General features: G+C 35.2%; 1 protein-coding gene across 9 annotated transcripts in view; it reads left to right on the top strand.

Annotated features, from left to right (window-relative positions):
* The window catches only part of DMD (dystrophin), a 1,178,400-nt gene that overhangs the window by 791,388 nt on the left and 360,406 nt on the right, over positions 1-26,606 (top strand). For all 9 annotated transcript variants that reach the window (XM_010394528.4, XM_019282745.3, XM_039551931.1 and 6 more), the window contains 3 exons: positions 4,001-4,148; positions 6,110-6,259; positions 19,019-19,183. In XM_010394528.4, coding sequence (XP_010392830.2) covers positions 4,001-4,148; positions 6,110-6,259; positions 19,019-19,183 — 463 coding nt within the window. The remainder of the gene's footprint in view (positions 1-4,000; positions 4,149-6,109; positions 6,260-19,018; positions 19,184-26,606) is intronic.

Raw genomic sequence — 26,606 nt, 5'->3', positions numbered from 1 at the left:
CATAGGGCCAGCTGCTGGAATTATATCCTATTCCTCGGTCACCTGCTCCTCCAGCAAATTGTACTCCTAACTGCTTTCTCTTGCTCTCTCTATGTCTGAGTCAACTGGTGGCTCATGTTCCTTAGTCCAGCTAGTTTACGCTTGGATTTGAAAGCCCTAAATAACAACTGTTGATTTTTCATTGCCACCATGAATTCAAACACCTAGAAATTACATGTGTCTGTTGTTCCAAAAGTAATTATGGTGATAGAAGTCAGTTTGTTCAAAAGGTGTAATCAGTCATTGAGTTAAAAGTTTTAATTCGATTTAGCGGTTCAGCTAACTCACAGCATTTTGTTTCAGTGTCTTGCATAATAAGACACTTGTCTTGCAGGGTGTTATTTATAATAGAAATAATGTTCTAGCAGGTCAAGAAGAGATGGTAAATTTTAAAGTGCACCTGCACGTCCTGTTAATTGCAACGAAACTTTTAATTCCTTTACTGCATGTTCTTCCTGATTAGAATAAAAAGTTAGATCAATGGAATACCTTTTTTTTCTCTGAAACCCTTCTGTACACACACACACACACATATATATAATATGTATATATGTGTATATATATATATATATATCTGTATATCTATAAAATGTCTCTGAAAGAATTCCTGGAAAGTCTGAGGTTAAAAACATCCCTATCCCACTGATCAACGTTTAAATTAGTCATCAAAGTGAAAAAACCTTTCCTTCATGACTAGGAAAACTTTTAATGTTTTAAGAGTTGCAGCTCAATTCATAAGGGTGATAAAACTGACAGTGTACTTAAGATGAAAAAGGAATCTTGCCAATTGCTATCTCTTCTAGGAGACGAGAAATCTTTTTGATTTCTCATTCAAAATACTATGCAGCTTGATAATTTTGCTCTCGGGTGTATTGAGTTGAATGCTATGCCTTCTCTGTGCCAGAATTAACGTATTTAAACTTGGATCTTTCTCAGGTTTATCCTCAGGGTACCATCACATAATGCCTACACTGAGCTATGCACTTGAAAAATGAGTAGAAGTGATAGGAAACTAAAAACATGGAAGCTGTTGCAGAGAGCTTGGGTTCTGGGGTAGCTGGTCAGGTTGAGAGACAGAGGTTTTATTATGTGGTTTATGGTGTAACACTGTATGACTGAGTCCCAGATTTCCATAACTGGAACATGGAGGGATACTGTCTCAGAAAGATTTGAAGTTGTGCTTCTGCATCAGGATTACAGGAAGTTAGCTTTTCTTCATTTTTATAGTTGCAGCGCTATGGATCTCAGCATAGATTAACATCTGCCTCATTTTCACAGAAATGAATGTTTTGATTAGCTGGTTTTAGATGGCCTATTTTGGCATGAGAAGAGCATATGACCTCTCAAGTCATGAACATGAACACTTCTCAGTGAAAAACAGTGTAATAAATGTGATACTGTAAAGTTGGTTCTTTTTTGCATGACCAGAACAACCAAAATGGGTAAATCTGTGTGTATCAGGAAGGTCCAGAATTTCTGTCTGCATAACAGTACTCCATAAAATATTCAGAGTTGTAATAAATGGGTATATTAGTACAAGAAATATTCCTATATCTAGGAACATCAGGACTTTTTTGTTGATATTGGACGCGTTTCCAGAAATCCTGGGCAAATGGCAGATCCTGGAAACAGTCATGCAGGATTTTATTATAAAAGCTAAGACAAAACCAAGAAAGTAGGACTGTTAATTCTTTTTCTATTTCTGGTGTTCATTTTTTCATGTATTTGTTTGTATAAATGTGTATATGTGTGTATACATGGTTATAATAATATTTTATATATCCGTAAATAGTTTTGGAGGATTTTATTGTTTTCACAGTAAATATAATCGTTTCCTCTAAAGAAAAATTTGGCACCAGTGGCTTATGTTTGTTTAATCTATAAGCAAATACTGCAGAGCAACTTGTTTCTGAGCTTAAAAAAAAAAAAAAAAAAGAACAGTATTGGGCTCATATGTCTAGTAAATATTAAGATATACTGTTTTAAGAACAAAACTGAATAAATCTGCTGATTTAGAAACCATTTTAGATCTAAAACAGGAACTTGATCTAGAACAGTATTGAGATCCTGTTCAGAGCAGCACAAATTTGCCAAACATTTCAGTTCATATATAAATTAAAACCAGCGTTTTTGTGCTCTAAGTGTAGTTATGAATATTGATTTTTATGTGTTGAAAATACATTTTCCCTTTGGTAAAGGAGGCTGAGAGGAGATCTTTTTACTCTCTACAACTCCCTGAAAGAAGCTTGTAGTGAGGGGAGGGTTGGTCCCTTCCCCCCAGAAACAAAGGACAGGACAACAAAGAATGACATCAAGTTGGGCCAAGGGAGGTTTAGGTTGAATATTGTTACAACCCACTCCTGAAGGTGGAGTAACTGAGGTTCTTGTTAGTAATAGATCCTTTGGGGGAGATTAGAGTGAAACAACACGGAATGACCAGTTTTCTGTATGTATATGGTGGTTTTATTGTAGAACAGTTTGATGCCAGTGGGAATGAGGTTTGTAACCATTTTGGTTAGTATCTATAGAAATGAAACAATATAAAAGTATAAAGATATCACTTAAGAAAACGTATAAGGAAAAGAAATAAAAAGAAAGGATAAGAGTAGATGGTGGAGAGGAAAGAAAGAAATGCCCATCAGTGGATCAGGTGGCAAGACTTGATTGTTGCAATTTCAATGTCCATTGGTTAAAGTGATGGTCTCAGTCTTGATCCATGGGGGGTGAGGGAAGCCTCCATAACATAAAGTTCAATGGGTTCAGTATATTCAGGTCCAGGTGGGAATACTCAGGTGCCTTCCCTGGGGAGGGGGCAGTTAAATACTCTCTGCTGCAACACTGTGGATCACGCTCAGTCCTCTGGTGGAAGGCTCCACAAATGAGTCTGAGAGTATTTTGGGTATTTTTGATGGTTTATGACACCTTCTAAAACATGACAGCTGCCTGTCATACCAGTGTAGTTGGGCCAGTTATGTCCCATCAGAAGGGATGAATATCTTCAGGCCTTGTGTGAGTGTGAATGTCCCGATACTACATGAGCCAGTTGTGTACGGAAGGAAATTTGCATGAAAAAAACGTTATCCCACCTTGCAGGATCTGCTTTTTATTGTTTACTTTTGATAAATATTTAATCTTTCATCTTTCCATGCAGGTAATACTCAGTGTGTGAATAAGTTTGGTGGATAGATTATAAGTATTTTATACAAAACATAATTTTTCTCCTTTAGAAGGGCCCACTCGAAATGTTAATCCCAAGGTTTCGCATTCTTCCAGTGCTCTTTCCTGCTACTCTTGAAATTTTTTGCCTGCATCTCTTGATAACTTCAGAAGTTTTTGCACAAAAGTTCACATCTCAGTATATTTATTTAGTCATAGCGAAAATTAGCAGATGAGTTGTAGATGGAGACAAATGGAGACTAGACATCTAAAGTTAGGTGTCATGAATCCCATCTTATTCCCTCTTACCAACTGCGAACCTTACCTACTTTTTGTGAATCTTAACACAAACTATGTGGCACAGTTACTGAAATATCTTTTTTGCTTAATATGTCCAAATGAGTCTGTGTCACTTTTTACCGGTTCAGTTTGGTAACACTTGATGCTAGAACTCTTAGTTGTCAACATTGAGTTTCCCTGCTGTTAGTTCAAACAGAATTCTGGTCTGAATAATTAACTGCTTTATTTCTTGTGTGCTTGTTGGCTACCTGCCATATGTAATTTGGAAGCTGAATTTAGTGGTGCTGTAAATTACATCTTGAGCTTTTCTTTTAAAATATATTTAATGCCATGTTAAAAGGGTGTTGGTGTTTGATTCATTTTGATATGAAAAAGTCTGTGGCCCACTTATAAAAATAATTAGTATAGATTCTAAGAATTAGTTATCTTTCATCTTTCAGTATGGATAAGCACTTCAATATTAAAATAAATTTATACAAACATTAATTTAACATTTTTATTACAGGATAGAGGAAGAAAAGAATATTTTATCAGAATTTCAAGAGGATTTGAACAAGTTGATTTTATGGTTAGAGGAAGCAGACAGCATTATTCGTATTCCCCTAGAACAAGGGAATGAAGACCAGTTGAGAGACTGCCTGAGCAAAGTAAAGGTATTGTAAGCTCTATTCTTAATGTTTGCTTACTTTATCAATTCTACATTGTAGAAAATTAAAACTATTTTCCAAAATGGTTTCTGGCATCAAACACAGCATTGATATAACTTTTTTAGATAAATCAAAGCAGGGAATTTCAAAGCCCAGGTACAAATATATACTGATCATGCTAAAACCAGAAAAGTAATGGAAAATGTACTAAAAGAAAAGTATCCTGAAACTAGGAAATTAATTGTTATCTTTTTCATCCTCATTTCTTAATTTATAACGTGACTAGTTTATAGGTATAGAATTTCTCTATAGGTGTCTTGTTAACATTTTATAACTTCTCACTTATTAAATGGTATTCAGTATTTCACGAGAGTATCCAGAGCTGCATGCATAATTATAAATGCCAACTCATTAAAATATCACTGCAACATTTTCTAGACTAAACATCTAGGTGACTTATTTTAAGAATACTTAAAAAAAAAAACCCCATAAGAATATCAAATATTTGTTTTCAAAGGCTGAAATATTTTCATGAATATGTTAGATTTTGATACTGCTAATAAATATATTCAACAGAAGTTTCTCTGTTTAGTTTTTTGAAGTGTGTTCAGTAGAATGACTATTTTTAATGACTTGTACAATAATAAATTATATTGGAAAACAGATATTACTTATTGAATATATGCCTAAAAGTTTTCCTTTCCTCCCTTGAGGATAAAGGCCTTGTTATCCTTTATGTAAATCCATGTGGAACAAATTCAGCAAGTAATGAATAGAGCATTAAAGAATCTGAAGAAAACTTGTCAGTTTGTTCTATCCCTCTCACAACAAAATATGAAAAAAAGCAAAACCCTAAAGGATTATTTAGTAAAGGTCTATCTTCAAGTTTCTTTTTAAACGAAAATAGGATAAATATAGTTTGAGGAAATGGAGACTCAACCATGTGGTGAGTTTGTCCCTCTGTTTAGCATAAGATTCCATTGAGTTGTTCAGGGAATTTGTGAGCCTCTGTTGTTAAGGATATCAGATCCAAGGCAGAGAAATACTTTTAAGGGGTGTTAGATGCATCTTACAATTTGCAAAAATGATTAAGGGTTTAAAGACGAAATAGATTGTTTAGAACCAGGAAGGCTCCACTCTTCTCACATACACAAATATTTCCTATATAGTATTCACAAGGGATATATAATCCAAAATTAAAGGTGTTAGCATCTCTTATTTGTATCTTGTTTTCAAAGTCCACCTTCTTTTGGAGCTGCACAAAAGAGAATACATCCTAATGGAGCACATGCATTGCCTTGCAGCATGGCTCATTTCATACTTCCCTGCTTTTGTTAATGATAAAGAACAAACAGACAAGGAAAAAAACCCACAACAATAAAACCCTTGAAGAACTTTGTCCTTTAGCAACATTAACCTTACTTGATATATTAAGTCACTTTGACAATATAGGTTTTCAGTAACACCATACATGGTGGGAAGTGGTACATTTTGATGCCGCCTTGCATTTCCTTTTGGCTTTCCTTTTTTTTTTAATGAACATACATGAACATTCTTAATTAAGAGGTTAAACTGGAGTGGAGGACTTTTTGCCAGATACCATCTGGGTGACTGTTCACAGCCTGGAACATATTAAAGCACTTCTCCAAAATGCTTGCTCCATACCATATAAGCTTATTAAAATTGATATACACGAAGTATTGAGTGTCCAGGGCTGGAATTTGTAATAGTGATTAATATCCTGAGAATCCCTGTATTTTGTCATGTAAAACTCTCTTTAGACTTGATTTACCTATACAGTCTCTTTTGGTTTTTTTTGTTTAGTCTTCTACATTCAGAAAGCAACAGTTATTTTGTGTTGAATTGAGTTTATTCCTTTGGCTGATACACAAATCAATAAGGGTTAAGGGAAGAGAGCTGAAAATTCTACCACAGTTCATCTTAACTGCTGTATTTGTCTATTCCAGTTAAGAGTTGGAGAGCTGCCGCACCACAAGGGAATACTGAAACGATTAAATGAAACTGGAGGAATAGCACTTGGAAGCACATCACTGAAACCAGACACAAAACATAAGCTTGAGAGTACACTGAAGGAGGCTAACCATCGTTTGTTAAAGGTTAGACATATTACTGATATAACTGTGGTATAAAATTTTAATCTGCAGTGAAAGTTTGTATTACATATTTTCTGGTATGTATAATTTTTCTCTGTATGAAGAGACATTTGTGATGATGACATAATGACCCTGAGGAAGAAAAATGGGTACAATACACTGCTCTGAGAAACAGTGATAACAAACTGAGACCATTAGTGACTGGAGTGATGATGTTGCATTCAAATATACTCCCTAAATTACAGTTCTTCTGCTTAAGGGTGGAATGCAGAGCATCATTCTTATAGACTGGCTCTTTTGCTGGTGCAGCAAATATACCAGATTTTGTGATCAGGTGTGTGAAAGGCAAATGTTTGATTTTCTTTATGGAATCACTTCTCAATTCTCTCCTGTTCTCAACCCCAAGGTGGACACTGCAACCACTGTTTCACCTTCTACCACACTTCTTCCAACCTTGAACATTCACTTCTGGTTTTTGTGCAGCAAAGTACCATGTATTTTGCTTTCTGGGATCTCCATACTGACGGAAAGAAGTGGGGGAGGATTTTGTTCTTTTTTATTGCTGAAGTAGCATACTTTTTTTGTTGAAAACTGGTGAAAATGAGTAGTAGATATGGTAAAGAGAGGTAGATAATTTGAGTGTTTTCATGGTAGAAATGATAGAAAGCATTGTCCAGAGTATTATCACCCAAGGTATGGATTAGCCTGGTTGGAAAAAATCAAGGTAGAATCAGCTAAAGGATTTCTGTTGAGACTGATTGCAAAGTCAGCTTAGGACATTAACCTGTGGTATTTGTTTGTTAAAATTACCAGGATGCTGGGGGAAAAAGGAAAAATAATGCATTGTGTTTAGTTCTGGGGGGGGAAAATGTGAGAAAATAATCTTCTGAGCACCTTACTGAAAAGACAAGGTAGAGTTTCTGGTCCAGAATATTACATCCTGGGTTGGTTTTTTTTTACCATTTCCATAAACACAGTTGAATTTCAAGCACAGACCTAAGAAATAAAAAAAAACTTGGTGTGGTAGTCTTACTAGTTTCTTCCTAACAAGAGCAGTCTGGCAAAGTTCAGAATATTAGCTAATGACTCAAACAAAATGGATAATAAATATTGATCACATTCACAAACTCCAGGTTGGACACATAAATCATTATTTCAGTGGCTGGACAGAAGTATCTTTTCCTCTACAAATGGGCTCCTAAAATCAATGTATATAGAAAAATTCAGAACACTTCAAGATCAAAATAGTGTTATTTACTGGCTGAAGGAAGCACGTACATAGCTGAATTCAGGGACCATGTTAATACCTAAGCTGTGATTTTAAAAAGACAGCATAAGTTGTCAGGAAAAAAAATTATTTTTAGTCAGATTACATAAATATATTTCAAGAAAGTCTGCAATTTTTCACTGAATGTATCATTTTACTGATTAATCATATACCTAAAAACTTGGAATTTTCATTTTCTGCCGGCTGATGCAAAAATGTTTCAGGTCTCTCATCACAGTCAGAGGAACCATGAATGTTGTTGAAAATACTTAGGTTTGGGTGAAATATGGGAGACAAAACTACTGTTTAGTGAACCATTACAATTTACTGAATTTTTAGAATTTTATGTCTCCTAGATCTAATGTGTCTGACAAGATAATTATTCTTGGATTTTATTACTTGAAAAATTTTATTTACTACTAAAAGAGACAAAACCAAGAAAATTAATCCTCCATTTGAGATCATTGCTTAACCACATCATTTTTATTTTTGTTATCTACCCATGGAGATGTATAAAACTGAGTTTTCATTGTTCCTTGGTCTCTGAATGTAAAGAATCTTTAAAATGCCGTGGTTTGGGGTTTTTTGTGGGTTTTTTGTCTAGTTTTTTTTACATGAACAGAAATTGAGTTTGAAAATTGCAATATTGAAATCCAAACATCTTCTCTGAAGGTGCTCTCTTTCTCAGGTTTTCTGTCTTCTCTGTGATCTTGACAGTTGTAGAAAACAAAACAAAACAAAAAGAAGCTTATTTGGGGGTTCTGTAAGATTTTTGCCAATGATACTGAAGGGAAAAATAATTATTTTTTCATTTGCATATTTTTTGGTGATACTCATGATTTCTGTAGGATCCTCAATTATTTGTTTCACTTTCTGCCCTGAAAATCTAGGGTATGAATTAAAACTAGAAATCATGGAAAGAAACCCTGCAAGCCTGACATAGAAACTTAATGTTCATTCAGCTGTAGATATGTAAGAACTGGAAAATCCCACAGATATTTACTGTGAGCAAGGCTCACAGGATGGGCACTTTTATATCAGGCAAACTTCTTAGGTCACCTGAGGATGATTCTATAGTCAGTTGTTTTGATGAGGATATATTTTTTGTGTTCCTCAAAGCACAGTAGACTAACATCATCACACAGAGATTTCTCCGGGGCTTTTCTGTCTCTCCACCCTCTCTTAAGAGTGTATCCTATGCTTTAATCCTTTGCTTCAAACCATGTTTTCTTTTCTGGCATCTCTGCTAGAAATGAACATGTAGCAATCAACTATTTATGATTATCTCATTTTTCAGTATGATACTATTTTCAAGACATGAAACATACATGACAGTTACACAAATAATGTAAGGTAGGTCCTTATCTGGTGTATACTAGGGTAATTCTGTTTACTTCTGAGAAGCTGGGACAATTTACACCAGCTGAGAATGTGGCCAAATATCTCCTGAAGTTATCACAAATTTTTGTTTTGCCTTGATCTGCCAAGCAGGGGAATAGAGGATAACACCTAGGAGTCTTAACCTTCAAGGTAGACATATTTGAAATAAGTAATGTTCAAACCTTCTTTATAGTCACAGAAACTGTTGCCCTACAGCAATGGAAATAACCTAGAAAAGAAATTTAGTATGAAAGGAATTAAAGTCACATAAAAGTATCTTTTTAGCTTTTACTTCAGAATTGTCTTTGCTTTTGGGTGTTTATATCATGTGCTGATGACCTTGAGAGTAGATATGCGAGGAGTTTATCTTCCTTTGGATAGGAATAATTTTAACATGGCGTTTCTTTAGATAACTTTATTAAATAGTGATTCTAATAGGCTGTTACCTAATACAGTATAGTTTAAGCAGAGAATGAAGATTAAAGCCCACATTTGAAAGGCACGACTTTTAAATTCTATCCTGGTTTTACTTATTGTACCCTCTCCAAAGCCAATATTTCTTGTAAAAATGAAAATAGCACTATCTTTGTGAAGTCTCAATATTAAGAAAAATGAAGTGGTTTATGACCATTTTTATGCTTTCACATCAAGAATTTTTCATTTATTTTCAAAGCTTAAAGTATCTTCTGCTGTAATAGCCAAGTTAGGCAACCGCCTAGTGCTTCAAAGCATACAAAAAGGTACTGGGTACTGGGCACTGGAGTTTGTGATGAATTCGGTTCATGTTATATGCCACCTGCCATGGCATGTAACAGATCTGTAATGGGTTTCTTACCTTTTACTGTGCAGTAAATGGATTGATAGATTAGGTCTGAGACTAGTGAACCATGGAATCAGAGGTTTGCTGGAAGGAGTTTATTACTCTTTAATATTATTCTTGGTCTGGTGTCAGCCAAGAGCGATGAGCTAAATTATCTGAAAGTAAGCTGGATGCCAAAATCAGCATTCTCCTCATTTATCCACCTTAGTCTTCACAACATCTAGTGTATGTATTATGAAGGTTATTATAAGTGCCTGATGGAGACATTTTGTTTTGCTGCCTTTTAATTTGTCTACTAGTATTAGTTCTAATTACTAGACACTGAAGAGACTATTTCGCTGTTTATTACCACAGCAAATCAATTTGTTGTGCTATGTGGACAAGATAAAAATTAAAGTGGAGTGACATGGCTATAATTTGTGAACATTTTCTGTACCACCAGAACAGGCATAGGTTGTCTTAGCTTGGTTGATCAAGTGTAGAGAGAAACAGATGGGCCCAAAAGTGCAGAAACACAAAGTCACAACAAGGTTATAGTTCATGTATTGTAACTTGCCTTGAGTAGAAATTATTCATAGATTACCTGCAATGACATAAAATTTCCAACATGTCAGTGCAACTTAATTCTAGCTCACAGTTGGAACTACTGCAATTGCTACTGTTATTTGTGGTATGGAGGGGAAAATATGTTAGAAAATGAATGTTGCAGTTGATTTCTGTTCTTTCAATTTGAAATAAGAATAGTATAACTGGCATTTTGGGGATCAGAAGGTTGACATTTTCCTGAATTTACTTTCATTTAATGGGTGACCTGAATCCATTAAATATAATAAAGTCTTTTGTTATGCTGAATTACTTGTGACAGTTTGTCATTGATGGATAATTAGGTGTAGCCCACATTCATGTTATCATCAGCTATACTCACGAACGACCTCACATGTAGCAAAATTAAGTTTGACGTAAATGTTCATTGGACAAATATGAGAATGTCACAAGCTCTAAGAAACAAGTATATATAGGCTTAATTTTTTTTTTTTAATTTGCCTATTGCTAGTAGCTAGTATTAATTAAAATTTTAAAATCTAAGCAAAGAAAAATATTTATGAAATACAGTCAAGTCATTCAGGGGTAAAAGTCCGAATTAGCCAATGAGGCCATAAAAGTATGATTAAATACATGTACGTGTGTATATATACAATATATATCATATTATCTTACCGACCACCTTAAAATTCCTTTTTATTCTTGTTTGCCATACAAATCCAGCATATATTAATCATATATTTAAGAAGTTATGCCAAGTATTTTGAATGTAAGAAGAACTAATTGTCAATACATATGTGCTGACAGCTACACTGAGGATTACCTCAGTGATGTAGCTGAATTACCAGATACCAAATAAGTGACTTCAGGAAAATCCTTACACTTTTTTTTACAACAATGTTCTATGCATTTGAGAGAGATTTCACTTGTAATGAACAATGCTCAGATATTACTGCACACCAATCAATGACAATGGTTTGGGCTTTTTAAAACTTCAGTTTCAAGACAGACACTGCCATTGTCTGTCAGGTATTTCATCCATCTCTATTAAGGAAGACCATAGGGGCCTAAAAATCAATGTTTTACTCTTTGCTGTTTACAAGATAAAGATTATACTTTAATTATATAGACCTGTCTGTATAGCAACATGTGTTTGTAATTAAAATTCCCACAAATGCAATAGTCTGAAATAAATTTTTCTTCAAACCTAGATGTACAGACAGACTGGAGAATGAGATGCTGGAAAGCAGCACCAGGGAAAGGGACTTGTGGGTCCTGGTTGATGAAAAGTTGAATCTGAGTCAGCAGTGCCCTGGCAGCCAGGAGGGCCAAGCATGTCCTGAGAGGCTTCAGGCACAGCATCGCCAGCCGGCGGAGGGAGGGATTGTCCTGCTCTGCTCTGCACTGGGGCAGCCTCACCTCCAGTGCTGGGGGCAGTTTTGGGTGCCTCAATATCAAAAAGATATTAAGCTGTTACAGAGTGTCCAAAGGAGAGCAACCAAGATGGTAAAAGGGGAAGGGGAGGGGAAGGGGAGGGGAAGCCGTGTGAGGAGCAGCTGAGGGCACTTGGTCTGTTCAGCCTGGAGAAGAAGAGACTGAGGGGAGACCTCATTACAGTTACAACTTCCTCATGAAACCTGATGGTGTCCTGTTGATCCTTTTTTTCTGGTCTTCTCAGTGGCAAGGGTCCCACAAAACATAGAGTTCAATGGATTAATATATGTTTAGGCAAGGTGGGAATGCTCAGGTGCCTCCCCAGGGGAGAAGTTTGACACAGTCTCTTGCAACTGATTCTGGGTCTGTTTCATTCTGCATCACATGAAGTCATCTGGTGCAAGGCCTCAGGAGTGAATATGGGGGACTCTTTGGGGGTCTTTGATGGTTTATGATACCTCCTCACCTACCTCTCACATGAATGTCCTGTGGATCTGGCCTTCCTGGGGTGGGAGGTTTTACAACTGAGCCAGATTGTGTAAGTGAAGATAGGTGTTCACTCCTGTCACACACTCAAAAACTCACCTTCTCCCACCCTGAACCCAGCCAGAGCAGATTCTCAGCACAACTGCTGAGTTTGGCTTTCTTTGTGGATAGATTCTTCTCCCCCCAGTCTTGTTTACTTCTCCCTAGACCTGAGATAATTGGACAATAGCATCACCTTTTTCTTACCTCAAGTTTCCATCAGGTGGCTTAGCTCACAGTCCACTTCCCATCAGGGAGCGCATTTGCGTGGAGAGTGGGCTTTGGTGGTTGCAGTTTCTTTATATAATTTTGCTATAATGAGCAAAGCCCTAAGTTTAACCCCTTAACCATTTCAGGGCCTCACAGAACTCTATGTAGCCTGAGGGATACATATGGTACTTTCTGCTGTAAACCTGGGAAAGGACATTTAGGGCATTATGCATTTATTTTAGAATAATTTTCCTGTCAGAAAATCCTTCATTAAAAATTACTGGAAGAACTATACTCTAAGGCTGCTTTTGGATTTCAGGAACTGTGTAAGAAAAAATTATAAAGAAAAGAAATTCCTGGACTAGATTATTTAGCAGAGATTTAAGGTGGAGGGTCGTGTGCTCAAAAATGTCCTTGACAAAGGAGAATTGCTGAGATAGTGGAGAGCAGAATGAATGACAATTAGTTACAAGTATTACATATAAAAATGCAGACTGTGATATACATGATCATATTACCATGGAAGAAAAACAAAGCAAATCTTTGGGGTGGAGGAATATGTTTGTTTGCTTTTTCAAAAGCTAGACAGCCAGATGAAGCAGAAAATTGTTTGGGGCATTGGTTTTTTGGACTGCTTTAGTTTTCTGCATTGATGAGGAAAAAAAAAAGAATTTTTAATAAAAATGAAAGTTGAAAATATTATAAATATCCCATTAAGAAGTTTTTGAAAAAAAAAAAAAGACCAAATAAACACCTGCCAAGGTCAGGTCCTGGGAGCCCTGCAAGGAAACATGAAATGCTAGATACAAAGCAAATAAAATTCTTCTATATTTAGCAAATGAAATCGATACATATTTTTAGTAGCCTCCTTTAATCTTCCTCTAATAATACAGTCTTTACTCCAACTTTGTCAGAGACACTATGGCTCATGAGTTTAAAGGAATGACATAGATTTTGTTTTAAAGTCAATATTGAGTTTGCTAATGCAAACAGCCCAGTTAATTAACTAAATGGCATCCTATACTGAACTTATATGAAACTCTTTCCTACACTGATTGTTTTTCATGAAGAAATGATGCATATAAATTAACTTTTCCCCCTTTCATTTTAAATCGTTCTTTTGTACATGCTCTAGGGATGGTGATTTTTGAGCAGATAAAACTTTCTGAACAGTGGCTGTAAGAATTGCTGTTTTATGTAATCATCTTACAAGTGCTATGGAAGTGTCGGTTATGATTTATCAATAAGTCTGGATTGAAGTTTGCATTTAATAGTTGTTATGACTTCAATTATTTTTTTATTATCCAAGTCCTCACTTGGATGACATCAAACCTGCTTTCAGTCCAGTTATGCTCTGGGCTGATTGCAGTGCAGTCAGTCACTGTCTCTTCTTTTCCTAATATTTGCATATTTTTCAGAAGTGGAATGGTAAAGAAGAAGCTGCTGCTTGGTTTACATTTAGTAAATGAAGAAATTCATACAGAAAATTCCTCAATTCTTCATACAGAATGCTTCATTTTTCTCTATTCAAGCAATTCTGATTTTTTTTTAATCCTGATACTATCTGTTATCCTACATTTGAAGCCCATTTTCATGAAGTGCTTTGTATATCCAAGTGAACCTCTCAAGAGAGGCATATAAAAATAACGCTGTTGACAGTCTTCACAGATATCCCACAACATACTTTTACTCATATTTATTGCAGCTTATCTTGTTATGCATATCAAGATAGCTAAATTGTAATCCACTCTCAGATTCCTCAAAATAAGATCCATTTATAAGTGCTGTCCTATTAGAGTTTGGTGAGGCAGATAGCAAGAGAAATGGGTACTTTAGTATTGCAGGAAAAAAACTGACAGATTTTCACTACTGTTAAAATGTTGGAATTTGGGATTTCTTTGCTCTCCATTTACCACTAAGAAAATTCTTCATATTTTTTTTTTTTTTAAATTACATGTTGAAGAGATGCATGTCCTCATCTATATTCTCGAACAGCTGGGTAATAATTGCATTGTTTTCTCTTTGTTCATTTCAGGTAAACAGGGAAAGAGGTTGACTTGTGAGAGAGAAGTGATTTTTGAAATCAGGCATCATTCACTTGAAATGTAATATGTACAAGTCATTTCAGTGGCTTTCCTTACTTTTGTTGATAGTGATGCCTTACTAGTAATATAACTCATCAAGTTAATTCATTTGCAATAACATTTCTGACTTCTGCAAAACTATTCCCCAATATTGGATCTTTCTTGCTTACTGTGTCTACCTAATTAGTTTCAACTTTTTCATTTTGAGCATTGTTCCTGAGCTAAAAGATTGAGCTGTAACTCCGCAACCATTATTTTAATTTATACTGCTTTAATTGTATCTCCTTTCTGGATATTCCTAAGAATTAAACAGAACGGGCAAACAGAATATAATTTTACATCAGGTGACATACTTTATAAAAAATCTTTCCTCCCTTTGTACCTGTTATCATAAACTGATGCTCCTTTCCATCTGCAGAGCTCTAATTCTTCCCATAGTGCATGCACACAACTGTGTGCAGACTGAAAAATAACTATCTAAAGCTAAAGCGAGAAACAGAAGTGGAAAACTAGAGCAAGGGAAATGATCAAGATGATCTAAACTGCCAAGATGAGCACATGTAAGGTTTTGAACCAAAGTAATCCGATTGGGGTAGGGAAAGAATCAACATAGTACTGTGTTGTTTAGGCTACTTGTGGGGGAAGATCATGCAAGACATCAGGTTCAGATGGAACAGAAGTAGCAATGCAAGTAATTTTAGAATTCATAAGGAGAAGAAATTAAAATACTTAGATGAAACCTAAGTTTTGAAAGTATGCAATTATTCAAATTTCAGATATTCTTATGTTTTGAGAGATGTTACCTTTTTTGTGCTGGCAGTTTTTTGTGAATTTCTTTTTGTGCGTGTTTTAATGAAAAGAGCAAAATTTAGAATAAGTTTAATATGTGGAAAATGATCTAATAGTTTCAGGTTAGAATAAAATTTAATATTGTGAAGACCAGTGTCAGTTGGTAAAATTAAGCTCTTCTGCTCTTTCACCATTTAGAGCTTAAATATTTTCCATTATCTTGTCACTAAGCTTCCAATTAATCTTACTTAATTAGCACTTGAACTAAAGTACAAAATTTTAGATGTATCACGTGCTTTGAGATTAATGTTTTGACACGTAAGATTGAAAGTATATAGTCCTTTGATGTTGAACTCAAATTTGTTTTCTTTGAAAGAATAATCCATACTTTTGGTGTTTCCACTTGCAAATTTATTTTGCATCTGTGGTTGCAAACCAAAGTGTGTTGTCCAAGTCGATCTGTTGTGAAATAAGGCAAAGTTGAAAATATTTAATTTGAAAGGGATAACCCAGATTTTTAGAAAGATATTCCAACCGAAGTTATCTTTTATTCAATTCCGTTTTTTTATTTGCACCTTGTCTTTCTTGCCAGCCTGTAACACTGCTTCATCAGGCCTGTGTTCAGTCCTAAGCATATCCTGGGGAAAGCATTTCATGTTTGCCATGTTTTCACTCTGCTGCAGGTATTGCCTTATGGCCACTGTTCCTATTGTTGTCACTCTTAGAACAGAACATCAGCCATCCTCTGATAAAATTTAGCAGTCTTTCTTAAATAGGAGGGAAAGATGTAAGTTACTAAAGGGGATGAAATTAAGTAAACACTGGATAGTTACCCCAAGACAAGTGAATAAAAGGAGGATGGGGCCCAAAGCAAAAATGTAGAAGAGAGTCTTGAAGTGGGACACTAGCTGCTGCTCGTTCATTCCTGGCAGCATCCAAGAACTTGTAGGAACTCATTCAGAGAGCCCAGAAACAGCAGGGCAGTGGGATTATTGTAGCTCCCACCAGCACTGGAATCCCACCTCAGGGATGCAGCTCCTGGAGCTGTGAATAACAAGGTGGAAGGACTGAGAGTAAAACAGTAGGGAAGATCCTGGAGGGCCCCATATCCACGTGTACTCCTCTGCCACAGAAAGGGCATAAATCTGAACAGCCAGCCATCATGTCCACGTCCATTACTCCATGGAGGTTTTCCAATTTATGCTTCTGGTGAGCTGCAGAATTAGCTCAGGAAACAAGCTGTCCCCCAAGAGACAGTCTGCAACAGTGCCTTGGCTTGATAGGCAGACTTGTAATTACCTTAAACTCATCAGACTCTAATTTGATTAGCAAGCTTGACGGCTTGATGCCAGAGCATACAAAAAAAACCAAACCACAATGAGCTAGCAAATGAAATCCCTGATAACCAGAATCTAAGGCTGTGATTCCCACACAATGGCATGTGACACATTACTTGGACTTTACAAGGAATTGCCTTGTTAAATGCTTATCTGTAGCCCAAACCTGAGCTGGTGAAAGTTCTTTATTTATTTACTGTTGTTCTTTCTATCTAATGGTAAAATTAGATGACATTAAATTTCCGTATATAATTAACTGATTCATATTTACATTGATTTTTCTATATTTATATTAAAAATATTATAATCCTATATTTGTGCTATAATTTTAGAGCAGGAGACAATGTGTAAGAAGTTCCATTTACTTAAATCACAGTTTACCTCTCATTATAGGTGGGATAAATAAATGTTTTAAAAACAGTGGTTAAAACACAGTCTGTCACCAAAACTTAATTACTCATCTTCTGCTGTTCTGCATTGAATACTGGTTGTTTCCCTCTTTCTCTTCTCCTCCCCAAAACCTCTACAAATATTTCTTTCCCTGTCCTGTGATACACCCAAAATACTTGTTTAATGTTTATTGGGAGTAGATTAATTTAAATTTCAGATCTTCAGAAGTCAGCTTGGATTTTTATCTGCCTATGACTACCTATTTGCTTTCAGTTGTATTTCTGTGGAACTTATTTACATTAATATTAAAGCTAGTAAACATTAGAGATTAACATTCAAAAGTTGTAAGAAAGATGAAACCAATCTTCTATGAAATTAGGCCAAGGTCTGCATAAATTTTGAGTTAACACATAAGGGAAATGAATGCATTTTTAATTGTTTTCTTTCTTTTCTGAGACCATTCTGGAAAAGCAGATTTTTTGATTATATTTTAAAAGACTAGGAAGATAGTAAAAGTAATCTGCTTCATGGGTCAGTCTTTATTAAATAGGATATTACGAGGTGGCTATAATGAACAATGGAGATAATGTAATATATGACAAATTAAATTCTTGAATTACGAATGCCCCTTACATATGGTCGAAAAAGTCTCATGCTGGGATTATGTAGAGGGATTGTTTTGGTACCTACAAATCAATATTATCACAACAAATCTTTGAAGAAACATACATGTCATGAGACAGTTGTGTTCATTGCATTCCCCTAGCGGGTGGTTGTTCGGATTTAGTAACACTCATTGCTTTCGTGATTCTGAGTTTGGATTTATTTTCTGAAAAATTTCATCATTAGGGATTAGAAGTACAGGGTACTAATACTTCTGTAGCCAGGCAATATGATAGTTATGCTACCATTAATACTGCTCAACTTTATAGGGAATATATTTTATATAGCGTGTCTCAGAAATCTCATATTTTGCTACTTTTAAGAGGGTCACTTTGGTAAAAATATGCTCCAAAAAATGAACATTGGGAAACCTTACTTTTTGTGCTATGGAAAATTAACCATATTTCTTGGCTGATTTTACTGATGAACTGCTATTGTTCTGTATCTACCCAAGCCCTATATTTGCTGCTGCTTTTTTTTTTTTTTTTTTTGTAAAGTACAGATGGTTTCTCCCCTAGTGTATGTTTGCAATGTTGCCCATTGTGTAGTGTTGTGACACCTCACCTCTCTAGCTATAGAAAACAGTCTGGGAAGGACAGCATGGAGGTTTGTGTTGGCCTGTTTATCGCCAGCCCATTCCAACATTTATTCCAAGTGCTTCAGAGCTGGATTTGAACTGTGCCATTCACCGATTCTTGATTTCTAATATTGTTGGCATAGAAGAGTGTGCTTAGTTAAAAATCTGACTGCTTTGAATGCAAATCAGTGAACCAAGTTGCCTGATCTGAATTGATGATACAATTCTTCATTATTTTTCTTCACTGTGTGCATCTGCTTATGTATATTTGGCTCCAATTGGCAACTTAAACACCTTATAAGAAAACATGTGTTTATAAATATCTACATTCAAGAGGTGAAGAAAGGTTAGATATAATTCAAGTGATTAATTCCATGTTTTAATTTTTTTTCCTGATTAAAAATTGAGCTTTAAAACAGTTTAGTATACTGAGATAACAATTTCTTTTACTAAAAATACTGAGAAGCCTGATGGTAACTTTTGACTTTTTTTTTAAATTTTATTTTAGGTTTCTGTATGTGTGTTTTGGTTTTCTGCTGGTTGTTTTTTAGGACAGACTGTGTTTCAACTGAGTTACAAGACACCTGCCCTAATAATTTGATTGTTACTCTCTCTTTCTCTTCTTCCAGTATATAGTACTTGTATTTTAACATTTTATATAAACGTATATATGTGTAGAGTTAAATTGTTTTGTAGTTTGTTTGGTTTTTTCACTAAAACAATGGCTTCTGGTATTTTTTCAGGTGTCCAAAGATCTTCCAGAAAAACAAAAAGAAATAGAGTTTCTGCTAAAGGATTTTGTTGAACTTCATCAACAACTAAATCAGGTGATATTGTGGGTAACGCCTGTCAAGAACCAGCTAGAGCTTTATAACAAAGTGGGTCAGCCCGGAGCCTTTGATATTAAGGTAAATTTTCCTCCATTTTAAAGAAGCATTGGAGTACTTAGTGGTCAAAACTTCAGCTGCAGCATCAGCTGTATAGTTTTTATTAATGATGTAACTTTGAGACAGAAGCCAGCAGTAGTCCCCAGAAATTCAAAGCTCTATGAATTAAGGAAACCTTTTATTCTTTTCTCCTGAATGGTTTCTAGTGAAAGGGCAGATTAGAACCAATGGTTCCAAGATGATATATAAGTATAATCTGTTATTTTTTCCATATCATATACATGAAACAGTAGCCGCAAAATTTATTGCATCACATTTTAATAAAAAGTGAACTAAAATTCATAATATCAGTGTTGAACCATTAAAGCTATTTCATTAAAGCTATTATGACTGCATGAAAATCATAATATTTAGGACCATAACGCAATTCTCATATTGCAAGGAAAGATATTTAACTGTGCAGGTAACACTCCAGAATCAATAAAGGAGATTAGTTAAGAACTGTGAGAAAAATACTTCTAATCTGATCTTTGATCTTTGATACATATTTATGTATAAAAAAGATGCCTGTATATGGGTTGACTGAGGCCAGAGAAATAAAGGCTGTCTAGAATCAACTGGCCTGCTGGGTGTATACTTAGATATTTTGGTCTTGCCTTTTGTCTATGCGTATATGGTCTTCATATAAACTGAGGAAGTATTTAAAGTACAATAGGTAATCGAAATCTATGAGGTTAGAGTTTATAGTAGCTCAGCATTTTGGTCACATAGGTGAAGACTAAACAGAAACTGAGTTTTGTTTTGTATCAATTTGATTATGCAATTTCTAGTGGAAAAGGAAAAAATATAAATATTCAAAACTTTTATTGTCTTGTGTGAAATGGAAAAATACTTGCTCCTGAAGATGTACGGTTTTGCAGAGCATGTTTATTAACTTAGTTTCTACTAAGGAACTTGTTTAATGTCCAAACACTTTTTAAGCCATACAATCGTATCATATAAAACACTGAATGTCAAGTCCTGTTGCAGTCCTACAATTCACAGAATGAGTTCAGCAGTGACATTCATTCTCTTTCTGAAAGATAAAATTAGTATAGTTTTTTTACAAATGTCTGCATTTGTGCTGAATGACGGATGGAATTTTGGTTTCAAGAAAGCTACGGGTCCTTATCTCCTGTATTTTAACAGAAAATTTAGGTGTTTCATCTATCTTTTTCATATTTTTTTCTATTTTTTTACTTTATTGCTAGAATGAATCCACCATTGAATTTTATATAAAATGAAAATAGGGCTAAATTTCTACAAATTATAGAGCTATTGTTTTCCATACTTATTGTGAGTGAAACGTTCTGCTTGGCTCTTCCATCTTGTGATGATGTGACTAGAATATTTCTGAAAAACGGTTGAAAGAAAAGAGAAAAAATTATTTATAAAAAAATAATTAAAAATCTGTAGTCCTGAAATGGAGAGAGGAAATCATGAATGTCCTGAGAGGCAGGGGGACAGTGAAGAGCTCCAAAGGAGCTCAAATACCCTTTCTCTCTGTGAAAGACTCTGCCATATTTCTTTCACAGATAAATTTAGATCACTTTCCTATAAAGGTTGACCAGTTTTGATTGTAGCTGAATCACTTTGTTGTGATTATAAGGACTTTAAGGATTATAAGGACTACTACTATTATAAAGACTGTAATCATATGAAGCGTATTTGCTTCTTATCTGCATGTTATCTATGTGGATTGCTTTTAAAATACATAGATTTAACTTCTTTAAGATGTTGACTTAGGTTTACCCAGAGCATAGTTTTTTTCACGGAGAGAAACTTTTATATTTAAGACTCTTTATTAATTATCTCTGAAGTCAGATTATATTCTTAGAACCTTTTTTAAGCAGAGTAAGACCATTAATAATTACAAAACGCATTAAGAATGTAATTTAGAAAAGCAGATTATGCTTGACGATGTTCAGTTTTACACTCAACTTCAAACATCCAGACCCATGCTAACGTGCTGTCTGTCCTACACTGGGTTAAGCCTGGGCATACATAGCCTCTCGAATAATTGTTGAAATGATTATATTCATGTGTATTTTTAAATTGCTATAATTTATGGCTAATGTATGTCTTTGAAAAAGTAAGGATGTGTATCCTACCTATGGAAGAGATGTGTCTTTTGCTCTGGTGTTCCCAAAAGCTGTATAAATATTTAACATTTACTCTACAACCATTTTAATGCCTTCATCAATATCCAAAGAACACTAAAGTATCTCCTATAGGATTTCATAACTCCTTTTCTCAGAAACAAGAGTGACACTTATGATGACCTAGTAGAATGAAAAGCATAGTGTTAATATTCTTAGAAAAGAATAATGGCTTGCAAATTTCAATTTCATTTGAGACTTTGTCTTTTATGAAATTTCTCTCAATGTTCTTCATACTCTGACTAAGCCTGCATGATAATGTTCTCCCTTCTCCCCAGCCATTAAGTTCTCTCCTGTCTCTTTTGTTTTCTGAGTTGTTTTTCAGGAAAAGAGTTCCAAAATTAACATGATAGGGTATAAATTTTAAGTATTGTAAGGATATTAATTTCTAAAAGCCACAAAATATTGAGTGTAGGAAATTTTCTGACCTCAGAAGCAGGTTGAAATAAATGATAAGAACATGCGGGGTTGGATGCGTAGAAGAGGATGTGGATATGTTTTTGTTTTAAATTAATGCCTGGGGTGTCTTTAGCTAGTTGGTAATACCATGTTAAAGTAATATGCCCATTTTAAAGCAAGTTTCTTGCATTTTTACTTATGTTTAGCAAATTACAGAAATTTCTGTTAGCTGAAATTTAAACTTGATACACAAACTAAAGTGCATCTAAAATACCAGTTATCAATACTCTGAAAGAATTTTCCAAACTACAGTAATTTTTTTTCTCTCAAAACCATAGCAACCTTTGCATCTGGCATGCAACTATAATCTGGTAATTATCATTGCAGATTCTTCCATAAATCAAGGTGTATAATAAATACTGGTCCTTATCAGATAATCTGATTTAACATTTTAAATAATATTGATCTATATAATAGATGCATAATAAGTATATAAAGGAGAATATCTGGGAATTTCACCTTCACAATTCACACTGATAACTTTCAATTTCTGTGAATTAATATAAGTTTTAAAGCTCATACTTTTTTTCTGCCTTAATAGCAAAAATCACCAATTAAAAAGAGATGAGAAGTCCCTTAAGTTTACTTAGAAGAAAAATTAAATAGAATCTCCAGCAATGTTAACTTTTAATAGCACAAAAGTAATTCCATGAGAGTAACAAAGGTGCAACCAAAGGCAAAATTGTTACATGTAGTTACAGAGAACTTCACAAAGACTCTAAAGACTCCATACATAACTGGGCTTGGTGACAGGTAGAGCAATTAAAATCCCTCCTGTAGCTCTTAAAGCTAAGTCTCTATTAGTAATTAGAAAGTGCCCAGGATGCCCAGGACCATTGTTTGGCCTAGAGGTTAACTGGTGCAGCACAGCTTGCATCCTTTCAGCAACAATCTCAACTCCCCAAAGAACACAGTTGCATCCAACGTGCTGATGCTCATCCCTGACCATGCCTGGGCACTTCCTGAGACCTTGCAGTTTCTCCCACGTGGGAAGCAAAACTCACAATTTAATAGTGTGGGCAGTTATGCTGAATAACTTGAGCATATGTCCTCTCCATTTTTAGTTCATTGCTCCTGTGTCAGGGAGGGATGCAAAGTAGTTGTGTGAAAATAAGAGGTTCAGTGTTGTTAAGATCCAATTATTGAGAGATGTCTACCTGAATTAAGGTGCAAACAAGACCATATGCTGAAGCCAATAATACAGATTTTATTTAACAGTAAAAGGTGAAGTAGAGAGATAGAATGAAATAGAAAAGGGAGGGGAGAGAAGGAGAGACAGGTTAAAAAGAAAATAGTCACCACCCATGGATCCAACAGTGTGCTGTTGGTCTTCCTTCACCCTGGGCCTCTTTATGTGGGGGCCCCAAGTTCACTTAAACCTTGTCACTATTTAAGGATTCTTGCAACCAAAGGAATTGATGTTCATTGGCTAAATAGTTCATGGTTCCAGATACTTAATACCTGTTGTCTCCTAGACTTGAACCTTAGGTTTAGTACAAACGTACATAGAGGGACAGGCTCTTTTCTACTTCACAGTAATGCAATTAGGAAACAGTAGAATAGAAGATGAAGACATAAAGAGATTGGACAAGTCCAGCATGTTCCTTGGTCACCCATGTGGAGTAAGACCTTGTGGTGACCAAGAAACATACTGGGCAACTTCGTAATCCTACAATCCCTGGAACGTTCTGTATCATTTGAGGCTTTGGGAAACATCCCTGCTTCTAAAGTATGTACACGTCAGTTTAAAAAACAGCAAAAATTGTTAAGAAAAATGTGAACACTATTAAATTGTAGCAACAAACTTTTTAGAGATATTCAGTCCCAGAAAGCATATTGTATTTTGCAACAGCATTTACTATAAAATACATTGCCTACTGATTTTTTTTTTCCTTGCAGCTCATTCTGCTATCATAACTCTACACTTACTTCGAAGAATTACAATATGGCTCAGGAAACTCCAATATATTTTATGCCAGTATGATTTGTCTTCATAATTTTCTTGACCACAATTTAGAGACTGTAGTACCACAATTAGGACCAGGACTTTCAGTTAAGCACAATAATTTTTAGCAGTGGTGTCAAAAATCACACTTGGGATTTAATAACTCATTTCTCAATAAATAAGAGTAGAGAAAGGATTCTTCATTCTCAGGATCTAGAAAGCATCTGTAACCAGTGTTTGCTTCACTCATTATTTTCATCCTTAATTACAGTTTTCTTCTATAAACTGTCAAAGATACTTCTTTTTAAATTTAAGAAACTATCCAAATAAATCAGCATTGAAATGCATATTTGCAGGGAAAAAATTTAAAGTATTAGGATAGATATTAGTTCTTTGTAAGTGTTGTTTTGGTTTTTTTTAGCACATTGACATGATCATTTCCAATAATAGCATAATATGTAGACTGCACCTGTGAAATATTCAAGTATATGCATGGGGAAGGCATGAAATCTACCTTTATAAGAATGTCTTGACTCCTCTGCTACTTGTGTACACTGGAACACTTCCAGGTTTGCAGTGTACCAGCTTCTCATGCATGTAGAATATATTTCATATTATGTTTTTTGCAACTCTAGTTTCCCAAGTTTGACAGTATGGCTCTATCTGGGTTCATTCTTTGACCTGGGTTTACCCCCGTTCTGATAGCTATTTTGCATGATTTAGTATTCATGCTTCACAAACTTAGATGGTATCATCATGAATTTCCAATTTTACAAGATGGTGCCAAGGAAATACTACAACAGTTGTTTACATTATAACATGGAAAAAGATTGAAGTACTTAACACTACAGCTCTGTTTACAATACAGCTTCTGCCAGCACTGGTGTCTCAGCTGTGGGTGTTACAGCCATAGTCAATGGATGCAGCCATGGCAGGAGTCCCTTTCACCAATGACATGCTGAAGTTCAGCTCTTACTATGTCATTGTTTTTTACATGGTGGTACTTATTTTTTTATCAGTAACTTCTCTCAGTACTATTGACTGTGTAATGCCCTGATTTTCCTGCTCCTGCTTTCAATTTATGTTGATCAACTTTATTTTTCTTAGCCCTTTTTTTTTCTCTGTCAATAAAAATCCACAGCTAAAGATGTGTGTTTTCTAACTCCTGAGCATTCAAATGTAATGGTTTTGCCAGATGTATTGCCACAATCTTTCATATAAGTAAACCTGAATCACAATTCCTATAAGTAAACCTGAATCCTAGGAAGTCATAGCTGCTTTTCAACTCCTAATGCAACCATATCCTCTCAGTGTAAAGCTAGGGCCCTGCAGGATAACATGGGTGATATGAAACACTATCTGTCAGTGAGGGAATTTTGACATAGGGAAGTTTTATTTAGCATTTTCAGATCTGCCTGGTTCCTGACCCAAACAGCACTATCTCCAATTTTGCCTTGCTTCTTGGTCTTTCTGAGAGTAGCCTGGCTTCTTTCAAGTCTGTGACAGTTTCATAGTATTTTGATATATATTTCCCAGGGCACTTTGGCAGTATTTTGGGCTATAAATGTATTGGATATCCATCTAACAGCAGGAGAGAGTAGATTTAACAGCAGAGAAAGCTGTGTAGCAGTTACTGAGGAGTGGACATGCATGAACTTCTAATAGGATGGTCTCCAGCTTCCCTTTTAGTTTAGGTATCATTGACAAGCATTTTGCCATGTATTCCTATTTTTACCAAATATATTATTAAAAGGAGCCCCTAAAACAAGCCCACAAATATTGCTGTACTATTAAAATTTTATATGAAACATCTATACAGAAACAGTTACAACTCTTGCATACCGTATGGCAACCGTGCAGCTGACTTTGAACAGACAACAATGTGTCATCTCTGAGATATGCAGAGAATTAGTACAGTTGGTTCACTGTAAGGTCAGAAGATACTACTCTGGTCATCCAGTCAGACCTGCTTTACAAAGTCATCCTTTCAGTTTTCTGCTTATTTTCTGCTTGAACTGCAACACACCTCTCTCAAAAATAATAATTAAAAAACCCCAGATAAAACCAAACCAACCAAGACTGGTTTCTAATTTTCACATGTGAACAGTCATCCACATCTCCTGGTAAATTACTTCAATGGTTGAGGTAAAAACCTGCACATTTTTCCTCAGCTGAGTTTATTTAACTCCATCTTTCTGTCACTGCTTTCTTTGCAAACTAGAGAGAGGTCCAATACTGCATTAATAGACTGTAATTAAGTTCTTTCCTAAACTCTGTTTGTTCACCAACAGTACTGTTCTAATTCAGACAAGAAAGCAAATATGGAGTATCTAATTAGTATTAGTTCAAAAAGCAATTATTGTAGTGGTCAAAGCAATTATTTTTTTGGTCCTGATAATAATGTGGTTATCTTAAATCACAAGCTTATTTTGGCTAAGTCAGATAATCAGAGTCTAAGTAGGTGGCAAATGTTGCTATAATGGAAGTTATAGTCGTTTCTGCATTGTCTCCTTAATGGGACATTTAAGGACATACATGAGCACTTTGAAATGTGTTTATTCTGATCCAGCCATCCAGATTTAATATACTTAAACCTTTTAGGGATACGTTATTCTGAACATGTGGACGTAGACCTATACTTTACACTTTGAAACAGCTTTGCCTACGGCATCAACAATCTGTAGAGCTCCAAAGTTATGGCTCAAGGAAGTGCAAATGCTGACCTTTATATCATCCTACTGACTGTTCTGCTGAGATTTGTTTACTTCAATTGCAAGAAAAAAAGGGGAATCTTGGAAGTGATGCTGGTCTACTTGACAGCTTAAGAAAATACCTTCAGAAA

The sequence above is a fragment of the Corvus cornix genome, chromosome 1 (genome assembly GCF_000738735.6).
Source record: "Corvus cornix cornix isolate S_Up_H32 chromosome 1, ASM73873v5, whole genome shotgun sequence".
Classification (NCBI taxonomy): Eukaryota; Metazoa; Chordata; class Aves; order Passeriformes; family Corvidae; genus Corvus; species Corvus cornix.
Note: the sequence above shows the minus strand (reverse complement) of the source record. Positions and strands in the feature narration are given on the sequence as shown.